General features: G+C 40.6%; 1 protein-coding gene across 2 annotated transcripts in view; it reads right to left on the bottom strand.

The window, feature by feature from the left end:
* CEP43 (centrosomal protein 43) overlaps positions 1-22,295 on the bottom strand; it is a 50,292-nt gene that overhangs the window by 3,200 nt on the left and 24,797 nt on the right. Inside the window, exons 7-10 of one of the 2 annotated variants that reach the window (XM_074948763.1) lie at positions 14,728-14,787; positions 10,197-10,417; positions 3,576-3,688; positions 3,213-3,281 (exon numbers count right to left, since the gene is read on the bottom strand). In XM_074948763.1, the coding sequence (XP_074804864.1) occupies positions 3,213-3,281; positions 3,576-3,688; positions 10,197-10,417; positions 14,728-14,787 (463 nt within the window). The remainder of the gene's footprint in view (positions 1-3,212; positions 3,282-3,575; positions 3,689-10,196; positions 10,418-14,727; positions 14,788-22,295) is intronic. The other variant, XM_074948764.1, reaches the window with a different exon arrangement.

Genomic DNA, 22,295 nt, shown 5'->3' with positions numbered 1-22,295 from the left:
AATAATGAAAAAAGTATTTTACTGAACAAAACAGATTCCCTCTGCAGGAAATATGAAGAGATCAAATTATATTTCTGTACTTGTAATGGGGGAATTGAAAAATAATTTTTTTTTTTTTAAACACAGTGCATGTATTTGTAATCAAAAACAAATATCATGTGAACACTGTACATTTTGTATTCTGTATTATAATTAAAATCAATATATTTGAAAATGTGGAAAACACCTAAAATATTTAAATAAATGGTGTTTATTATTAATAGCGTGATTAATCGCACAATTAATCATGATCAATTTTTTTAGCTCACTTGACAGCCCTGTTAATAACAAGGGGAAGGAATGTATGACAAAATAGGGAAAAAAAGATTAAAGAAGATTTAGGTGAGTTAAAATATATTCAAGTTGGCAGGGCCTGATGAAATTCATCTTTAGGATATTAAAGAATGAAGTAAAGCAACCTCAGAACGGTTAGCAAATTATCTTCGAGCACTCATGGAAGATGGGTGAGGTCCCAGAGGAGTGGAAAAGGGCAAACATAGAACCTATTTTTAAAAGGGGAACAAAGATGACCCAGGGAATTATAGATGAGTCAACCTAACTTTGATACCTGGAAAGATACCGAAACAAATTAAACTGTCAATTTATAAGCATGTAGGAAATATTTTAGACAAGTTCTATGGCTTGTGTTATACAGGAGAGCAAACTAGGTGATCACAATGGTCCCTTCTGGCCTTGGAATCTAGGGTTATAAGGAATAGCCAGCATGGATTTGTCAAGAACAAATCATGTCAAACCAATATAAATTTCCTTCTTTGACAAGATTACTGGCCTACTGAATGGGGGGGAAGCAGTAGATGTGATATATCTTGATTTTATTAAAGCTTTTGACAAAGTCCAACCTGACATTCTCATAAGAAAACTAGGGAAATGTGATCTAGATTAAATTAAATACTATAAGGTGTATGCACAACTGGCTGAAAGACTGTACTCAAAAAGTAGTTAGAGTATCAGGGTTGGAAGGGACCTCAGGAGGTCATCTAGTCCAACCTCCTGCTCAAAGCAGGACCAAGCCCCAATTTTTGCCCCAGATCCCAAAGGGCCCCCTCAAGGATTGAACTCACAACCCTGGGTTTAGCAGGCCAATGCTCAAACAACTGAGTTATCCCTCCCCGCAACGGTTCGCTGTCAAAGTGGGAGGGTGTATCAAGTGGGGCTGCAGGGGTCAGCTCTGGATCTGGTACTATTCAACATTTTCATTAATGACTTGGATAACAGAGTGAAATGTATGCATGTAACATTTCCAGATGACACCCAGCTGGGAGGGGTAGCAAGCACTTTGGGAAGAGGATTACAATTCAAAATGACCTTGACAAACAGAACTGGTCTGAATTAAACAAGAAGAACTTCTATAAAGACAAGTACTACACTTAGGAAGGAAAAAATCAAATGCGCAGCTACAAAATGGGAAATAACTATTTAGGTGGTAGTACTGCTGAAAAGAATTGGGGGGGGTAGAGTGGATCACAAACTGAGTATGAATCAACACTGTGATGCAGTTGAAAAATGGCTAATATTCTAGGGTGTACTAACAGGAACGTTATATGTAAAGGCTTGTCTACATTACCTGCTGCATCGATGGGCAGTGATTGATCCAGTGGGGGGGGCGGGCTCAATTTATCACGTCTAGTCTAGATGCGATAAATCGACCACCAAGCACTCTCCCGACGACTCTGGTACCCCACCAAGGCGAGAGGTGCAGGCGGAGTCGACGGGAGAGTGTCAGCCGTCAACTTACCGCAGCGAAGACACTGCAGTAAGTAGATCTAAGTATGTCGACTTCAGCTACATTATTCACGTAGCTGAAGCTGCGCAACATTGACCGATTCCCCCCCGAGTGTAGATAAGACCTAAGATACAGGAGGTAACTGTCCTGCTCTACCGAGCACTGGTGAGGTCTCAGCTGGAGTGCTGTATCCAATTATGGGTGTCACATTTTAAGAAAGATGTGGAAAAATCAGAGAGTCTAGAGGCGAGCAAATAAAATTATAAAATGTTTAGAAAACTTGACTTATGAGGAAAGGCTACAAAAATGAGGCATATTTAGTCTTGAGAAAAGAAGACCGAGGGGACAGCTGATAACAGTCTTCAAATAAGTTAAGGGCTGTTATAAGCAAACAGCGATCAATTGTTCTCCATGTCCACTGAAGGTAGGATAAGTAGTAATGGGCTTAATCTACAGCAAGGGAGGTTTAGGTTAGATATTAGGAAAAACTTTCTAACCATAACAGTAGTTATGCTCAGGAACAGGCTTCCAGGGAGGCTATGGAATCTGTATTATTGAAGGTTTTGAAGAACGGGTTGGACAAACATCAGTCAAGGATAGTCTAGATGTACCTCAGTGCAAGGGGCTGGACATTGCTATGATTCTATGTTGATACTATAATTGGGAGAATTTCAAAGACACAAAAAGCAATTAGAGACGCCTAAACCCCACTGAAAGCCAATGAGAGTTGCATGCCTAACTTCTACTTGTGCCTTTAAAAATCTGCCCTTAAAAGCCTATGCTACCATTTTCAATAAAGATCTTAAGTGAACACTAATTCTGAGATGTATTTCCATGCTGGATAAATTTACAAAGTCTTATATATTTTTGCCATAGAATTGAAAACAATGGTAACTGGACACTGATGTCATCAAGCATATATCCAGGAATATATTACAATTTCCGAAAAAGTAACTATGTAACACTAATAGCAATATGGGGAAATGCTTCATAAAAGCTAGTATCATATGGACTTAAGCTGCTTTACAATACAAGACATTTTATTTTTTCTAACAGTAGGTTTCCCTCTGGTGTTCTAGTCAACAATACCTTACTGACAAGCAGACCAACTACAAAATTATCACCAAAATTTATGCATGGGATGGCTTGAGTTCCTGTTGTGTGTGTAAAATAATTCTGGTAGAAACATACAAGTAATTCCTGCCAGTTAGGAATTTTGTACACAGAATAATGAATCAAATCTTGCTTCTTACTCAAGCAAGACTCCTGCTGTCTCCAATGGAACTTTTACCAAAGTAAGACAGCAGGTTTTGGCCCAGTATGAGTATATTTCAGTGTCTCAGTTTCCTTGAGGAGCTGAAATGGAACTCAAATGTAGGCATATCAAAACTAGTATGTTTACGTTCCCTCATACTCAACAACCACTTGCCTAATTCAAGAGATCCAAATTTTGCATTCACCAAGCGTAGATCTTTCAAAACAGAGTTTCTATTTGCATCTGTAACAAAAAAATTTAAAATCAGAAATACGTTTGGTTATTGTTTGGAAAAAAAAAAGAAAAAGAAAAAGAAAAAGAAAAAAGAGCATACTTAAATACATCCAACCACCAATTAAGTCTAGTATATTTTTCTATAGGCTAAAATTATATTCCAATTTTAAGAGTCAATCCTGCGAACACTTACAGACATATAATTATAAATGTAGGACTGGAAGGGATCTCAAGATCATCTAAGTCCATCCCCCTTCTCTCCTGCCCTACTCAAGATACAAAGGATTTCAATATTATACTTACTGTCAGGCTCTTTTAGTGAAGGGGCTCCAGCAAGGGAGCTTAGCCCACTCCTTAGTGGGGGTGCATCAGAAAGAGATGCAAGGCTTCCTCCTTGTTTGTTGGACTCTGTTTTCCTAAAAAGGGAAATAATTTGTAACTAGATACGTGACTCTCTCTTCTACCATCCATTAAATATGTATGCAACTAGAAACAATACTGTATGTAGCAAAAGGTCAAGTGAAGGAAATATTTGCTCTACAATCTAAAAAAGGCCAAAAAAAAAAAAAAACCTTTCTACTGGAAGTCGGTGGTAGAAGCGTCAAGCAAGACACACAATAAGAAAGTTATTTTCTCACCTATTCACAGACTTCTGCCTGCCTTCTATCACAAACAGATCTCTTGCATCTTCTTCAGTATCACTATTTTTATCAGAGGGCCTTTAGTTATCCCCACAAATACCACGCAGCCAAGAGGAAAAGATTCAGGCATAAATAAATATATCAACCAGTTTTTGAATTATGACAGGTTTCAGAGTAACAGCCGTGTTAGTCTGTATTCGCAAAAAGAAAAGGAGTACTTGTGCTCAAATAAATTGGTTAGTCTCTAAGGTGCCACAAGTACTCCTTTTCTTTTTGAACTATGATCACTTTTGTTCAACAAAACTAGTAACAGTCGTGTTGTAGAAAGCATGCCCCTTGAGATTGCAACAAAATGGATTTCTTTCATAGCCACATGATAAACTGGTTTAGCTGCTATTACATTTAGGAATGGAATATAAATTAACACATTATTTACAAATAAAAGATGCAACAAGCACATTGAAAGTCAAAGTTTAATCTTCACCATTCCCAGAAAATATCCTCAGTGACCAAGTGGCAATTGGTTTCATGTAATGTATTTTACGCTCATCTAATGAGATGATGTATGAGCAGAATCTAATTTTGCATTAACTTTCTATGGTTTTGGTGAGTTTAATGTATATTTAAACAAGTTTATAAGGACATTATATACATTTATAATGACTCCACATTACATGTAAATACACATGAAATTTGATCCACCATGGAGGAAGATTACAAACTATTATTTTACTACACGTACAATAAGTCCCCAAAATCTGTAGAACCTTGCTAATTAGCATTTTGCTAATTCATTTACCACAATCTGCACACACAAAGATGCCTTACTATGAAATTGCTATCAATATCTGCATGCTACCTAAACCAAATTAAGATACACAAGTCTAAAAATGTATGTAAAATTGATATGGAAATAGATCGTTAGCATATTCCATGTAATTTGACAAACCTTGTTTCTTTTCTGCCATGGAGATTTGTTCTGTATAAGGCAATTTAGTTTTGCTGCATAACTAAGGCTTCTTTTCTTGAACTCTTATCTTTCAAGCATTTTCAGATAGCAATTATAAATAAGTATTACCATTCAAGTCACTGGCCTTTTAACAACTGATGACCACTTATGTACTAATGTAATACTGTAGTAGTAAAATTCCTGAACAGCGGACATAGTGTACTTAGATTTCCAGAAAGCCTTTGATAAGGTCCCTCACCAAAGGCTCTTACATAAATTAAGTTGTCATGGAATAAGAGGGAAGATCCTTTCATGGATTGAGAACTGGTTAAAAGACAGGGAACAAAGGGTAGGAATAAATGGTAAATTTTCAGAATGGAGAGGGGTAACTAGTGGTGTTCCCCAAGGGTCAGTCCTAGGACCAACCTATTCAACCTATTCATAAATGATCTGGAGAAAGGGATAAAACAGCGAGGTGGCAAAGTTTGCAGATGATACTAAACTGCTCAAGATAGTTAAGACCAAAGCAGACTGTGAAGAACTTCAAAAAGATCTCACAAAATTAAGTGATTGGGCAACAAAATGGCAAATGAAATTTAATGTGGCTAAATGTAAAGTAATGCACATTGGAAAAAATAACCCCAATTATACATACAATATGATGGGGGCTAATTTAGCTACAACTAATCAGGAGAAAGATCTTGGAGTCATCGTGGATAGTTCTCTGAAGACGTCCATGCAGTGTGCAGCGGCAGTCAAAAAAGCAAACGGGATATAAGGAATCATTAAAAAAGGGATAGAGAAGAAGACGGAGAATATCTTATTGCCCTTCTATAAATCCATGGTAAGCCCACATCTTGAATATCGAGTACAGATGTGGTCCCCTCATCTCAAAAAAAAGATATACACCTCTACCCCGATATAACACGGGTTCGCATACAAGGCAGTAAAGCTTTGACACGCTGCTCTGAGCGGTGTGTTAAGGGTGCCAGGCCGGGGCCGAGGGGTTGGATAAGGATGCAGAGGGTCTCGGGGGCGGTCAGGCGCACCCCCCCCAGGGTCTGGGAGACAGGAGCTGGGGGAGGCACTTCTGGGACTGCGGGGCCCCCAGAGTGGCCTGGGGGATTAGCAGGGGACCGGAAGAAGCCCGCTCCACTTCTGTTGCTTGGGGGAGGGGGCTTGGGGAAGGGATCCCCCCCGCACTCACCGGTAGCGGCGGAAGCTGAGCAGCCCAGCCCCAGCCCGCTCCACTCCGCCAGTTCCCACCCACAGCTCCCTGCTTCCCGCCGCAGGTGAGTGCGGGACCCCCCCCCCGCGACACGGCTAGGGCCGAGGCAAGGAAAGTGGAGTGGGCTGGGGCCGCGTTGCTCTGCTTCCCACCACAGGTGAGTATGGGGGGCATCCTTTCCCCAACCTCCCGAGCAGCAGGAAGAGGAGCAGCCTGGCCCCAGCCCGCTCTACTCTGCCAGCTCCCAGCTGCGGCACTCTGCTTCCTGCCGCAGGTGAGTACGGAGGGCATCCTTTCCCCAACCCCCACACTCACCAGCAGTGGGAAGCAGAGCGCCGCGGCTGGGAGGTGGCAGAGTGGAATGGGCTGGGGCTGTGTTGCTCCGCTTTTGAGTGCCTCTCAGGAGGTAGGCCGTGTGGATAGGGGTCGGAGCAGTCAGGGGACGGGGGCCAAAGCAAGTTCGCTATAACGCGGTCTCACCTATAACGCGGTAAGATTTTGTCTCCCGAGGACAGCGTTATATCGGGGTAGAGGTGTACTGGCATTAGAAAAGATTCAGAAAAGGGCAAATAAAATGATTAGGGGTTTGGAACGGGTCCCATATGAGAAGAGATTAAAGAGGCTAGGACTTTTCAGCTTGGAAAAAGAGGAGAAGGGGGGGCGGGGAAGATATGATAGAGGTATATAAAATCATGAGTGGTGTGGAGAAAGTGAATAAGGAAAAGTTATTTACTTGTTCCCAGAATATAAGAACTAGGGGCCACCAAATGAAATTATTGGGTAGCAGGTTTAAAACAAATAAAAGGAAGTTCTTCTTCACTCAGCTCACGGTCAACCTGTGGAACTCCTTGCCTGAGGTGGTTGTGAAGGCTAGGACTATAACAGGATTTGAAAGAGAACTGGATAAATTCATGGAGACTAAGTCCATTTATGGCTATTAGCCAGGATGGGTAAGGAATGGTGTCCCTAGCCTCTGTTTGTCAGAGGGTGGAGATGGATGGCAGGAGAGAGATCACTAGATCATTACCTATTAGGTTCACTCCCTCTGGGGCACCTGGCATTGGCCACTGTCGATAGACAGGATACTGGGTTGGATGGACCTTTCGTCTGACCCATTACGGCCATTTTTAAGGTCTTTTGTTTTAAATTATTTGATTACAAACACTGGTCTATGAACTGTAGAATTTGCACTCAAGATTGTTATATTTAGTTTTCAAGGACGGTAATTAACAGATACACTGGATGTGTAATTCTGACCTATGAATAAGATTGTGATTTAGTCAGAGGTCACAGAATCCGTGACTTCCAAAGATCTCTGTGACTTCAGGTGCAATGGGCAGCAGGGGGGATCCCCGGTAGCTCCCGGCAGCTCCCCAGAGCTCTCGGCCATGGTGGGCGGCAGGGGGATCCCCAGAGCTTGGAGCCACCAGCAGAGGGGGACCCTGGAGCTCCCAGCCTCTTCTCCCCCGCCCCCCTGCAGCTGCCCAGGCTACCCATTTTGTCATGGGTATTTTTAGTAACAGTCAAGGAGAGGTCACGGACTTCTGTGAATTCTTCATTTATTGCCCATGACCTGTACATGACTTTTACTAAAAATATCGGTGACAAAAACGTAGCCTTACTTATGAACCATGATGTCAGTTAAAAGCCAAGCTAATCTGACAAGATAAATATGCTGGAAATTGCAACAATCCTGGCAATCTACCTGCTTCGAGAGACACTATCACCACTCAGAGTCAATGATTGGAGGAACAAATTCCTTTGAAAGTTTCATTTTAATATTTTAAAGCCGCCAGTTTAAAGATCATGCACAATTATTAGATCTCTGACACTGGTATTCCCACCTATTGTTTTATCCCAATTTATGACCTCACAATCAGTTGGCTGTAGAAATTAACATGATGTTAGAATCAATTAGTACACCTCTACCCTGATATAACGCGACCCGATATAACACGAATTCGGATATAATGTGGTAAAGCAGTGCTCTGGGGGGGCGGGGCTGCACGCTCCCGCGTCTGGCTCCGACATGCTGCTCTGAGTGGCATGTTAAGGGTGCCAGGCCGGGGCCAAGGGGGTTGAAAAGGGGCAGAGGGTCTTGGGGGGCCGTCAGGGGACAGGGAGGGTTGGATGGCTCAGAGGTTCTGGGGGCGGGGTGGTCAGAGGATGGGGGCATTGGATAGGGGGTGGGGTCCTGGGGGTGATTGGGGGGGCGGGTGTCTCGGAGGGGGTAGTCAGGGGACAAGGAGCAGGGGGGCGGGAGGGGGAGGGGGGAAGTGCCTATTAATAATGGAAATGCTCGAGGCCAAAGCAAGTTTGATATAACATGGTTTTACCTATAATGCGGTAATATTTTTTGGCTCCCGAGGACCGTGTTATATTGGGGTAAAGGTGTACTTAAGCTCTTAAATAAGCAAGAGCAAATCAAAGATGTTATTTTAATACTGCTATGGCTACTGATAAAAAAAGAAAAAAATTACCAAAAAAATAATAGCAGAGTTCTTTGTAATGTAGTTGTTCAATATTTTTCATGAGACGTCAGCTGCTCTTTAAATATATTATAGGAGCATATCTTGTAATTTTTATTTCCCACTAGATAACAGTCATAAGTAATCCCTTTCTGAAAGGAGTGTGCCAGTTTATTAGAAATAGAGGGGAGAATGATCTTGTGTGGTTGCTTTGTGCCACACCAGGATCCTTCTAGTGTAAGGATGAGCATCTGATATTGAAGGGCCAACATAAGAGGGCTTAGACCTGTGGTTCTCAACTAGAGGTATGTGTACCCCTGGGGATATGCAGGGCTCTGTCAGGGAGTAGACCAAATCATCTAGACATTTGCCTAGTTTTATAAACAGGCTACATAAAAAGAACTAGTGAAGTCAGGACAAACTAAAATTTCATAAAATAACTTTTATACTACTCCATATACACTGAAATGTAAGTACAATATTTATATTCCCATTTATTTTATTATATGGTAAAAATGAGAAAATAAGCAATTTTTCAGTAATAGTGCGATGTGAGACTTTTACATTTTTAGATCTGATTTGTAAGCAAGCAGTTTTTAAGTAAGGTGAAACTTGCGGGGGGGGGGGGGGGGGGCGGAGAATGCAAGACAAATCAGACTCCTGAAAGGCACACAGTAATCTGGAAAGGTTGAGAGCACTGGATTAGACCACCTCGCTGCCTGTTGCCAATGTAAAAGGGAAAGAGTGGGAATGGATGGGGCAACCTCCTGCTACATCAATCCTCAGGTGCATTTTTGGCCCACCCAAACTTTAAAGTTGTTCTAACACAGCACAGTGGAAATGGCTCTGCTCAGAGGTGCAGCAAGATCAAGGGACTGAGAACGTGGGCTTTGATACCTTTGCACCTTTCAGTCAGACTTGCACTTCAAAATATCATTTCACTCATTGTCAAACACTACATAACCACCAGTGCCCTAAAACGTTTGGGCCTGCAAAGCTGACGTGTTCCAGAAGAACAATTAATCTACTGAAAACAAATCAGCTTGGACACACTGGGTAATAAACGTGAACACTGATTTGTATAAAGGGAACTTTTTCCAAGAGCAAGAGTGTCTTTCCTAATACTTGTATTGTATGAAGCTGGTGTGTGTGCGCGCGCTACCAATGTTTTCTTACCTACTCCAGTATTGTGGGTTAGATTCTGCCAGACTTTATGAAGTTATGCAGAGAAATAAAGGTTCTCCCCTCCCACTTGTGCAGCTACTTTAAGGTTGGCCAGAGTTGCATCTCCAGGGCTCAAGGAGCATAGGGTTTGTACCTCAGATACTCACTCCTGGCATCAAATAGGTTGGAAAGAGCAGGGGTTAACAGAGCCAAGGGCTCCACTGCCCTTCTCCAACCCCACCAGCCAGATCAGTTGTCTTAGTATCAGAAGGGAATGATGCAACATCCCCAAAAGGATGAAAATTACTCACCAGTGCAACCAGGGAGCCCCAGGGTATTGTGCATTTCAAGCAGGGTGTTTTACAGTGCACCTACACACCACCTTTTACTAGAGGCTATGTGCAAATAGCACATCTAACCCAAACCTGCTAAGCATAAAATAAATGTGTTAACTATGGAGCACAGTTTACTCACCAGCCATAGTTTCTCTCTGGTTTGGGTATGGGATCATCAAAAAAAGAATCTCCCTCTATGTCATCCTCATCTACAGCCGGATCACTTTCTTCTTTGGTATTTAAGACTTTGTTGTGCGGTTGAGAAACTAGCTGTGTCTCATTGGGAAGAAAGTGAATGCTGCTTTTGCTCTTTGTTTCTCCTGATGAGATACTTGTATCACTTTGACTGGTTTCAGCAACCTTTAAAAAAAAATAAATAAATAAAAAAAATCAAATTTACAGCAGGGAAATGCCTTTCCTTGAGTGAAGTCATGGAAATAGTTTCTCATGACTGAACTGCAGTCCAATTGTTAATAAAGGACCGTCTGGGAACATACACTATGCAAGTCATCCACATAATCAATTTTTCAAATTAAATGATTTAATATTTCTATTTTTGTACCCATACAATTGTATCATCTAAGAAAAAAATCCTATTTCAAAGCCATCTAAAGAGCTCTTTTTTAAAAAAATTCTATTCCATTCCCTCTGTAGGGCTTTATAATATAGGTTATATCTAGAAGCAAAGTCAAATGAACTAAAAATACTGTAGTGCAGAAAAATTTACTATAAAATTAGTAAAAAAAAAAAGTTATTTTGTGTAGGCAATTTAGTTGCTAACTAGGCATGTTTCAGTCTTCCACTTCTATCTAAGTTAAGGTTGCCTGAGCAACCTTAATTCTGGTATTTCCTAATTTCTGAGTAATTGATTTTTTTAACCTTGCAAACATAGTTAACAGATAGTGTCAGAATATCGAGATAGAGAGATTAAGTATGGGGGCTCTACAGCTGGATTATTTATGGGACAGAACTAATGACTTGTATTCTAAACTTGGTTCCAAGACTAACTTGCACAACCATAATCAAGGTACTTAACCTCTTTTTTTTTTATACTGTAGATGGGAAATAGAGAGAGGTTATCAATATTTACCTACCATAGGGGTGCTGCAAAATAAACATTTATGAAGATACCATATAAATGCAAGAGACAAGGTGCGTAAGGTAATATCTTTTATTATACCAATTTCTATTGGTGAAGGAGAAGCTTTTGAGCTCCACAGACCTGAAGGAGAGCTCTGTGGAGCTTGAAAGCTTGTCACTTTCACCAACGGAAATTGGTCCAACAAAAGATATTACCTCACCCACCTTGAGTCTCTCATATTCTGGGACCCACAAGGCACCACCACCACTGCAAACAAAATATCAGTGCAAAGTATTCATGTGCAGAACTATGTAAAGTGACTATGCTACCACAGCACTCCATGTTTCCCAATGACTTCCATGACCATATATGCTCATTTTTCCAAGTAAAATGCTGTTTATTCTAATTGTTATGGCACAAAGTCAATATAAACTGAGAATTATGTTCCTTCCTTCTTATGCAACACAAGCAGTTAAGCCAAACTGTGCTGTTAGTGACAACTGCACAAACCCACTGGCATCAAAGGGGTTTTGAAAGGTGTAGATGATTGGAACTTAAACAATTAGTTTGATGATGCACAAGAAAGGATGGAATACTGTTTACTCACTCTGAGTTGCATTGGCTCTTACAAGTTGAACAGGAATAAAATACAATCAAAACTTATTAGTTAATATTCAGCAGCTATGACTCTGAATGTATACAAGCAACAGATCCATTGAGTAAGAAATTGCTATTTTTAGACAGTCACTTTTCAGAGTAGAATCGCACTTTAAAGGTAGTCAGTGAAGGCGGGAATTCAGAAGTAGAACTTGGTGGAGAAAGACAATTCCATTTTGTGTAAGTTCCCCCCCGCCCCTTTGGAACAAAAATCTCAAAATGTCTACGTTCTCTGCTAAAGAGACTGGAGCCCGATCTCCAAGGCAAGTCTACATTATTTACTGCCCCAGAGGGACAGACCTCAGAAACCCTAGGAGCCCAGGCTGCCAAGGAGCTGGGTGAGCAAGTTAGCAAACAAACAGCCAGGCATGTTTCTTGCCTAGGTTTCAAAGGAATTTAATCAAAATGGAACCATCTCCATGAAACTTTTCCATTTCAATTAATCAGCAAATTCTGACAAAAAAGTTTTATACTGGAATTTTTCCAACCAGCTCTATTCAGAAGTATTTTGTTCTCAAACGACATTGCACAGAACACCAGTGATACTTTTCCAGGAGGCGTGCAGAATGAAATAATTTGAAACAGTTACTGGATGACTGGTTATTTAGAGGGTGAGGTTATTCATGAGAAACTCTTACACAGTTAGAAAAACACTGAACTATCATCTTTACAACATCCTGCAGACCCTATGTAAGCATTACATGGTCTGACAGACCTAAGTAGCAGCCTCATAGGGAATTCTGACAATTCTAACACAGAAGAGAACGATTATATGCAGCCTCGATTCTGCAAAGTGTCACTAGATTTCTGCAAGATCTTTGGAATAAGGCACATCATTTTGAAAGTTAAACATAGCAAACAGCATTATAGTAATTTCCCCACATCTGAATTATACCTAGTTTTCCAACTTCCCTTTTCAGAAATAGTTTGGCCAATTCACTTCAAATTGGCCAGAAGAGTTACTGTTTGTCCATAGACAAGTCTGCATCGAGTCTGAAGAAATGTCTCTGAAGGAACTTAGAGCAGTAGTTCTCAACCTTTCCAGACTACTGTACCCCTGAAGCAAGAGCCCTGCCACGCAGCACTGTATCTTAAGCTCCTTCCGCCAGGGACTAAAGCATGTAACCTAGCTTTGTGTGGCCCCCTGTGGCATGGGGTCTCGGGCAACTTCCCTGCTTGCCACCCTCTAACGCTAGCCCTGCACTTGCAAGCCCCTCAAACACATCCTGTCCTGTGGACCCTGGGGTCACAACCCCCAGGCTGAGAAACCCCGATCTAGATGCTAGATGAGCTGACATGCCCATTGGAAGACCTCTGTGTACCCCCCAAAGAGTACATGTGCACCTGGATGTGAACCACGCACTTAGAGGAATGTTGAAAATTCATCTTATAATACAAATATTGTTGTAACCTTAACTATGGAGAGAGCTATTGCCATTCCATAATACCTTCTTTAATGACAAATTTTAATACAGAATTGAAAACTCATTCATTTTACAAGTACTTGAGAGGCAAGTCAACTAACAGACATGGGGTTTTAGCATTTATTTCATTCTCTCCCACACACTCTTTTTCAAATTAAACATCCTAAAAAGTCAGACATTTTAAATGTGACGTGGTAGAGAGTGGTATGTGCAGGGGAAGTTGGATCATTTGTGATTTACAGATTATCTTCCAAAAGTGTTTATTAGCTAATCCTGAACCACATTACAAGGCAAAAGAGTGAGTTTGAAAAATTATTCGTTCAAGGAATATATTACAGTGGGAGAGCAAAACACCTCATGTTATATGGCAATACTGCTAAAACTGAAGTTTTATCAATATTTCCAATTAAATTTCTTTTTTAAAGGGATTGTAAAAGTTAGTGGAAATCTGATGCAGACAGACAAGGTTGCAAACCAAGAGCAATTTTTTCTAAATTAAAACTCAACTGGCTAATATTTTTATAAAAAGCTGATTCTTAAAGGTTAGTTGTTTAAGATCCTATTCACAAGCCTAGTAACTAATAAAGCACATTAAAATAAAATCAATTTTGACAATTAATCTATTCATATACTCTAATACAAGACACAAAGAAAAGAGTAAAGATCGTAAACTCTGAAAGGTGACTGAAATTTTTTTTTCAGACAGGTCAGATACACAGCAGTAACTATGAATTATAATCCTGACTTATACCATCTTTATACAGTAAGAGCCCACTTCCCTTACCAAGATTGAGTGGTACCTTAACCTACAATCACTCCCAGTTTTAATAGGAGAATGCAAAGTAAAGTACTAAACATAAATCAGGGTAGCAGAATCTGGTCATCATTTAAAGACAAGAAACAAATGCAACATGCAACAAGAGGAAAGGGAGAGGATGAGTAAGCAGGACTGTAGTAAAAGCACATACATAATCGTTCCAAATAATTTTTAAAGGATTTATTTTACAATTAAATATAATTTATCCCTACTAGCTTTCTATCTACCCATTATCACCTGGTGATGTCTTGTCGACAACAAGGTAAAAATGGATCTTAAGGAGGGTTCTGAAGGAGAAGGTTAATGGCTTCACATATTAGTTTTGGGAGGGTATGCCAAATTAATGCAACATTAAGAAAAAAAAACCCTAGAAATTCAAACCTGAAGACAATCTACACTTAAACTCATGCGGTTGTCATTCCCTCCACCCTTCAACGGCATTAGTTAACAATGAAGTGCCCAACAGAAAGCTTAATTTTTCATAATTTGTTAATATGATTTATGTATACAATATTTTAAGTATGGTGCCTTAGAGTGCCATTTCTATACCTTTATACTATATTAATAGCTAAATTATAATAAACTTTAGTGTTTGCATTGTCAATTTTATTTTATTTTTTAGTATAATCTGTTTTTTCCTAAAGGAAGACTAAAAGCACCTGCCAGCATCTTCTTCTCTCATGCATTTTACCTGCTCACCAGCCTTGTCCAAGCACTTTTTCTGTTTACGATGTCCTTTATACCTTGGTATCTAAGCATGAGAATAAAATAGTAATAGCACAAAGAAATGAAAAAAAAAAAAAAAAAAAAAAAAAAAAAAAAACCCCAAAAACCCCCCAAAACAAAAAACCACGAGTAGTTTAAACCACTCTAATCTGCATTTATATATAGAAAGTTTTTTTAAGCAGTAAAACATTGCAACTAAATTTTCCCATCTTCAAGGATGTTCTCTCTCTGGCTGTGTGAAAATTTTCATGAGCACATTAATTGCCAGACCTCCTCCAGATGAGGATAGGTTGTTAAAATAATGGATACTGACTAACATCTGCTAGATAGTAGTTTCTATATGAACAAGTTTCATGAGGAACTCCCCAGAGGAGCGTAACAGAAGAGTTTTTAAACTAAGGATTGGGGGAAAGCCAACAAGTGTGGAGAAGCACATGGTTTGGACAGATACATCCCTTAGAGAAGGATTTATTAAAGGGAATACTCTTTATCCTAGTAAAAAGGAGAAGTTAATAAAGTATATGTAGAAGCTGAAGAGAAACAATCAAACAAAAAAAGTCCCATTCAATTACATCACATGAAGGCAGACAACTAAAGATTGACAAATTATTTTATAAGTGCTTGTACACAAATGCAGAAGTTTAAATGCTAAGATGGATGAACTAGAGTATCTGGTATTAAACAAGGATATTGGTGTAATAGGCATCCAAGAAACTTGGTGGAACAATGATAATTAATGGGACATAGTAATACCAGGGTACAAAATATATAGGAAAGAGAGTGGGTAGTGCTGGTGGGGATGTGGCACTATATATGAAAGAAAGCATAGAGTGGAGTATAGTAACAATCTTAAAATGAATCAAACTGTACCATATAATCTCTATGGACGGAAATTCCGTGCTTGAATAATAAGAGAATAGCAGTAGGAATATACTATTGACAACTTGACCAGGATTGTTACTACTGTGACTGTGGAAAGCTCTGGGAGATTAGAAAGGCTACAGAAACAGACAACCCAATAATAATGGGGGATTTCAACTACTCCCATCTTGACTGGGTTCATGTCACCTCTGGATGGGATATAGAAATAAAATTTGTAGACACCATTAGTGACTGCTTCTTGGAGCAGCTAGTCCTGGCACCCACAAGGGGAGAGGCAATTCTTGATTTAGTCCTAAGGGGTGCACCGGGGCTGGTCCAAGAGGTGAATATAGCTTAACTGCTCAGTAGTAACGACCATAATGTACTTAAATTTAACATCCCTGAAGGGGGGAAAAGTAACAAAGAAAGCCACCACAGTATCATGTAACATCAAAAAGGGGAACTACACACACACAAAAAAGGTGGCTAAACGGAAGTTAAAAGGAACAACCACAAGAGTGAAATCCCTGCAAGCTACATAGAAATTTTTTAAAAACATCAGAAGTGAGGCTCAAACTATGTCTTTACCCCCAAATAATAATTAAAAAAAAACAAAACAAAAAACAAAACAGTAGGAGGACCAAAAAAAATACCACCAAAGATGATACAGCCATCTTTTAAAAATTGGAAGTCAAGTCCTAGTGAGGAAAACAGGAAGGAGCATAAACTCTGGGAAGTCAAGTGTAAAAGTATATGTAGGCAGACAAAAATGGAATCTGAAGAGCAACTAGGACAAGACAAACTAACAGCATTTTTTTTTTTTTTTTTTTTTAAAAAGTACATCAGAAACAGGAAGACTACCAAACAATCAGTGGGGCCACTGGATCATTGAGGTGCTAAAAGCAGCGCTCAAGGAAGACAAGGCCATTGTGGAGAAGCTAAATTTTTTTTTGCATCCATCTTCACTACAGAGAATGTGGGGGAAGATTCCCACACCAGAGCCATTCTTTTTAGGTGACAAATATGAGGATCAGTCCCAGATTGACGTGTCAATAGAGGATGTTTTGGAACAAACTAATACTATTCAATTTATCAAGACATCAGGACAGATGGGTATTCACTCAAGAGTTCTGAAGGAACTCAAATATGAAATTGCAGAACTAACAACTCTGGTATGTAACCTATCATGTACATCAGCCTCCATACCAGATGACTGGCAAATAGCTAATATAATACTGAATTTTAAAAAAGGCTTCTGAGACGACCATGGCAATTACAGGCTAGTCAGTCTAACTTCAGTACCAGACAAACTGGTTGAATCTATAGTAAAGAGCAGAATTATCAGACACATAGATTAACATGATATGCTGCAGAAGAGTCAATGTGGCTTTTGTAAAGGGAAATCATGTCTTGCCCATCTATTAGAATTCTTTGAGGGGGTCAAAATGCATGTGGACAAGGGTGATCCAACTGATAAGGCATATCTGGACTTTCTAAAAGCCTTTCCCAAGGTCCTACACTAAAAGCTCTTAAACAAAATAGGTAATAATGGGATAAGAGGATAGGTCTGCCCATGGATCAGTTACTGGTTAAAAAAAAATGGGAAAAACAAAGGCTTGGAATTAATGGTCAGTATTCACAACTGAGAGAGGTAAATAGTGGTGACCCCCAGGGATCTGTACTGGGACTAGTATTGTTCAACATATTCCTAAACCATCTGGAAAAAGGAATAAACAGTGACGTGGCAAAGTTTGCAGAAGATACTAAATTACTTGAGATAGTTATGTCCAAAGCTGACTGAAAAGTTACAAAGGGATCTAACAAAACTGATGATTGGGCAACAAAATGGCAGATGAAATTCAAATGGGGATTAATGCAAAGTGATGTACATTGGAAAACACAATCCCAACAATACATACAGAATTATGTTAGCTGATACCACTCAAGAAAGATATTGACATAACTGGGGATAGTTTTCTGAAAACATCTGCTCGATGAGCAATGGCAGTCAAAGCTAACATTGTTAGGAACTATTGGGAAAGGAATAGATAATATCCTAATGCCACTATATAAATCCATGGTACGGCCACACCTTAAATACTGCATGCCTCATCTCAAAAAAAGATATTAGAATTGGAAAGTACAAAGAAGGGCAACAAAAACAGTTAGGGGTATGGAACAGCTTTAATATGAGGAGAGACTGGACCGTTCATCTTAGAAAAGAGATGACTAAGGGGGGATAGGATAGAAGTCTATAAAAACCATGAATGTTATGTAGAAAGTGAATTGAGAATTCTTATTTACCCCGTCACATAACACATTACTAAGGGTCACCCAATGAAAATTAATAGATAGCATATTTAAAACAAACAAAAGAAAGTACTACTTCACACAACACAGTCAACCTGTGGAACTCATTGCCAGGGGATGTTGTGAAGGCCAAAAGTATAATTGGGTTAAAAAAGGAATTAGATAAGTTGATGGAGATTAGGTATCAATGGCTGTTTGCCAAGATGGTCAGGGATGCAACCCCATGCTCTGGGTGTTCCTAAGCCTCTGACTGACAGAAGCTGGGACGGGACAACAAGGGATGGTTCACTTGATAAATTGCCCTGTTTTATTCACTCCCTCTGAAGCATCTGGCATCAGCAACTGTCAGAAGATAGGATTCTGGGCTAGATGAATCACTGATCTGACCAGTATGGTCATTCTAATGTTTCTTATGTAAAGACTGCTATCAAAGCAATCAATCACTTTATGTGTACAAAACAAAATTTTCCACAGAAGAGAGAGAAATACTGTATGTCTTTTCTATCAGATTTCTGATCATGCAAAATGATTCCCTACTGTCAATTTACTGCAGCTTTGTCCAGGAACACTTAAAATGGAACAAGAGAAGGCATTTCTACCGCTTCCCTTTTGAAATTATTTCACATTGTAATAAACCTAATTGTAGAAAGTTTCTCTCAGAATGCTTACTTTTTCTTATCCTTATTGTGGTATACTTTCCTAAAAATTCTTATCCTTGATGCTTACAATTTTCAAATATTTGTGTACTACACTGTCCCTTTCTTAGCTGTTATTTCCCCCTCATATGTACATTAATAAACAAATTAAGTTCAATAAATACAGCTATATTGCCCACTCACCTAGCTTGATTAGGTCCCTTTGAAATTCCTCACACAGTCGTCTCTGGACTTTACTAACCTAAATAAGAAATGGTTACTAACCTCTTCTGAAACTGTTTCTTCAAGATGTGTTGCACATGTCCATTACATTTCAGGTATGTGTTCACTCAGTGCACAGTTGCCAGAGAGGTTTACTTTAGTGATACCCATCGGGACAACATGTGCACCCTCTGCTGCTTCATGCCATTGCGTGAAGGTACAAAGGGCAAAGCCCTCTCTTTCCCACCCCAAACCAGTCTGCCAGATGGTTTTGAACACCCAGAAGGTGAGAGGCCTTGAGACAGACTGAGCTAGTGATACAAAGCTCCCACAGCCATGTTACTTCCTGGCATAGCAGAGTTGACTGGGGCCCTCCTGGCCTGTTCACACAGGACATGGCCACTGTGTTGTCTGAGAGTATGAACAGATTTCTTCCTCTGACATAGGGAAAGAAGATTTGACAAGCTAGCTGGATGGCCCTGAATTCTTTGACATTTACATGCAAAGTTAAATCCTGAGCCAACAATAAGCCTTGAGTCTCCAGGGATCCCAGGTAAGACCCCCAATCTAGGGCAGAAGCATCCATAACTAGGGTCAAAGCTGGTTAAGGAGGAGCAAATAGAACCCCCCAACACACACATTTGAAAGGTCTGTCCACTAGTCTAGAGAGGCCAAGATTTGAGTGGGCACCCAAACCACCGTGTCTAAGGGATGGCAGATCAGAGAGTACACAGATGTCAGCCACTCCTGCAACTTCCAGAGATGGAGCCTGGCAAACTGAACTACTTAAGTGCATGAGGCCATATTCCCCAGCAGAATGAGGCAAGTCTGTGCTGTCTGGTAGGCTGGGCCTTCAAGTCTAAAGCTATGGCCAGCATTGTCTGGAATCTTATCTGTAGAGGGAAGGCCTTCCTTCCACAGAGTCCAAGACCGCTCCTATCAACTATTTTTTTGTGAAAGAATTGACTTCTCAGTGTCAATGAGCAACCCTAGCACGTCAAATGTTGACTGGATGACAGACATGCTATGCAGCACCTGAGCCTTGCACCATCTCCTCACCAAAACAGTCATTCAAGTAGGGAAATGAACTCCTGAATTCCTCAAGAATGCTGCCACAACCACCATATACTTTGTGAATACCTGTGGATCTGCAGCCAGGACAAATGGTAGTACTGTAACTCCAGAGAGGGATTAATGGAAATCAGTGTGACTATGAAAATTCTAGTATGGGTCTGAGACCTTCCTTTGCTTTCAGGATCAGGAAATAGTGGGAATTAAAAACAAAAAAACAAAACCAAACCCACCTTTCTTCTGTATAACTGAAGAATTTTCTCTATGGCCCCCACTAAGGAAGAGATTGCACCTCCCGAAGGAGGACCTCCTCCTCAGAGTGATCCCTGAAGAGGGATGGGAAAAGGGGGATAGAAAGAAGATGAAGGGTGTATCCCAACTCCACTATGCTTAAGACCACTGGTCTCTAGTGGGACTGAGACTTAGGAAGTGGGATAGCTGGTTGGCAAACAGTGGGACAGGAGAGGTTGGCACCCTGGAAACTGGTAGGCTGTCCTTGACAAAATGTTTGCTTAGAACTCCTAGTCTGTCTGGATGAACCAGGAGCTGTTACTGAAGAAGGAGGGAATGGTCTTCTCCTATAACTTCAGCCTTTTTTCCTGGCTCGGTCTTGGTGACAAGATGTGAAAACAGGGAGGCTGCTGAAGAATTGCTTCCTCTTTGGTGAAAGTGTATGCCCAAAGATTTGTACATCTCCCGTGAGTTCTTTAGACTATGCAGCTTGTCATCTGTTTGCTCAGAGAAGAGCAACAACATGTCAAAAGGCAGATTCCCTATGGTCTGTCAGACACCTTGGTGAAGACCTGATGACTAAAGTCATAAGCATCTGTGGTTTGTAATGGCCAATGCCACGGCTCTAATTGCAGAGTTCAGCAGTGTCCAGCCACATCTGAAGGGAAGTTTGGGCCATTCATTAAACCTTATCCAACATGATGAGAAATCCCCTCCTTGCATCCTCTAGCAATTTGTCTTTAAGTTTTAATATATTGTCTCAGAGGCTAAACTTGTAACATCCCTGCAAAGCCTGCTGGTAAACAATCCTAAGCTTTAGGCCCACTGTCAAATAAAGTTTTCTGCCAAAGAGATCCTGCTTCCGTGCATCCTTTCCTACTGGGGTAAATGCCTGCTGACCCTGGCGTTCTCTCTCATTAGCAGCTAAGACCACCAATGACCCCAGAGGGGGGTGGGTGTAAAAATACTCAACCCCTGAAAAGGGACAAAATATCTGCACTTGGTCCTTTTTGCTGCGGGTGGGGGGGGGAGGGAGAGAGAGAGAGAGAGAGAGAGAGAGACTCTGCCACAGCACTTTGCTGTGCTCCAAGATAACTGCATTAAATTGAGAGCACCGCTCCAGATCAGTGGCTTTCAACCTTTCCAGACTTCTATACCCTTTTGGGAGTCTGACAGGTCTTGCGTACCCCCAAGTTTCACCTCACTTAAAAGCTACTACTTGCTTACAAAACCAGACAAAAAAATTTAAAAAAAAAGTGTCTAGCACACTATTACCGAAAAATTGCTTACTTTTTCATTTTTACCATATAATTATAAAATAAATCAATTGGAATATAAATATTGTACTTACATTTCAGTGTATAATATAGAGTGATATAAACAAGTCACTGTATGACATTTTAGTTTGTATTGACTTTGCAAGTGCTTTTTATGTAGCCTCTTGTAAAACTAGGAAAATATCTAGATGAGTTGATATACTCCTTGGAAGACCTCTGCGTACACCCGGTTGAGAACCACTGCTTTAGATGGTCTCACAGGCTGGTTGACATCTTAGCTTCTGTGAGACCTTTCTCCAACCCCTTCCACCTGGATATACAGAGAGGAAGCCACGCTCTTACACAGATCCTGGTGAGCCCTGTAATCCTCAGTGGGAGTTGAGGAACCTTCCAACACAACTGCTTCACTGGGTGATGAAGAGGAGGAAGCAAAATGCGGCTGCAGTGGGGCCTCCACTGATTGCGTTAAAGGGAGATCAACTTGAGCAACTTCCTCCCTCTTGGCACTGAGCTCAGTAACAGGAGTGGTCTCCCGCTGCAATTGGTATGATAAATCTTGGTGCTCACTCAATGAAAAAAAAGAGAGCAGGGAGGGCATAAAGCAATCCTCCCCAAAAGGCTACAGATAAGGCTCCGAAGCCCAATTTCCACCTGGCCATGGGTCTTTTCTTGAAGGCTAAGACACAGCCTCTGGGGATACCAAGGATGATAGGTGGTGGAAGTGGAAGGGAGTTGTTCCTGGTGTGGCTGTGACACAGAGACAACCTCAGAGTCTGAAGACAAATCAGCCTCTTCTGACTAAGGAGGGGGCTGTTCCCATTGGTGCTGGGGATTAATGTTGGGAGCCCAGAGACAGCAGTAATGGTAAGATCATGGCCAGCTTCCCTTTGGACAATAGAGGCATGCAAAGATGCAGGCGGGAGACT

Source organism: Natator depressus, chromosome 3 (assembly GCF_965152275.1).
Source record: "Natator depressus isolate rNatDep1 chromosome 3, rNatDep2.hap1, whole genome shotgun sequence".
Taxonomy (NCBI): domain Eukaryota; kingdom Metazoa; phylum Chordata; order Testudines; family Cheloniidae; genus Natator; species Natator depressus.
This window is presented reverse-complemented; position numbering and strand designations above follow the sequence as displayed.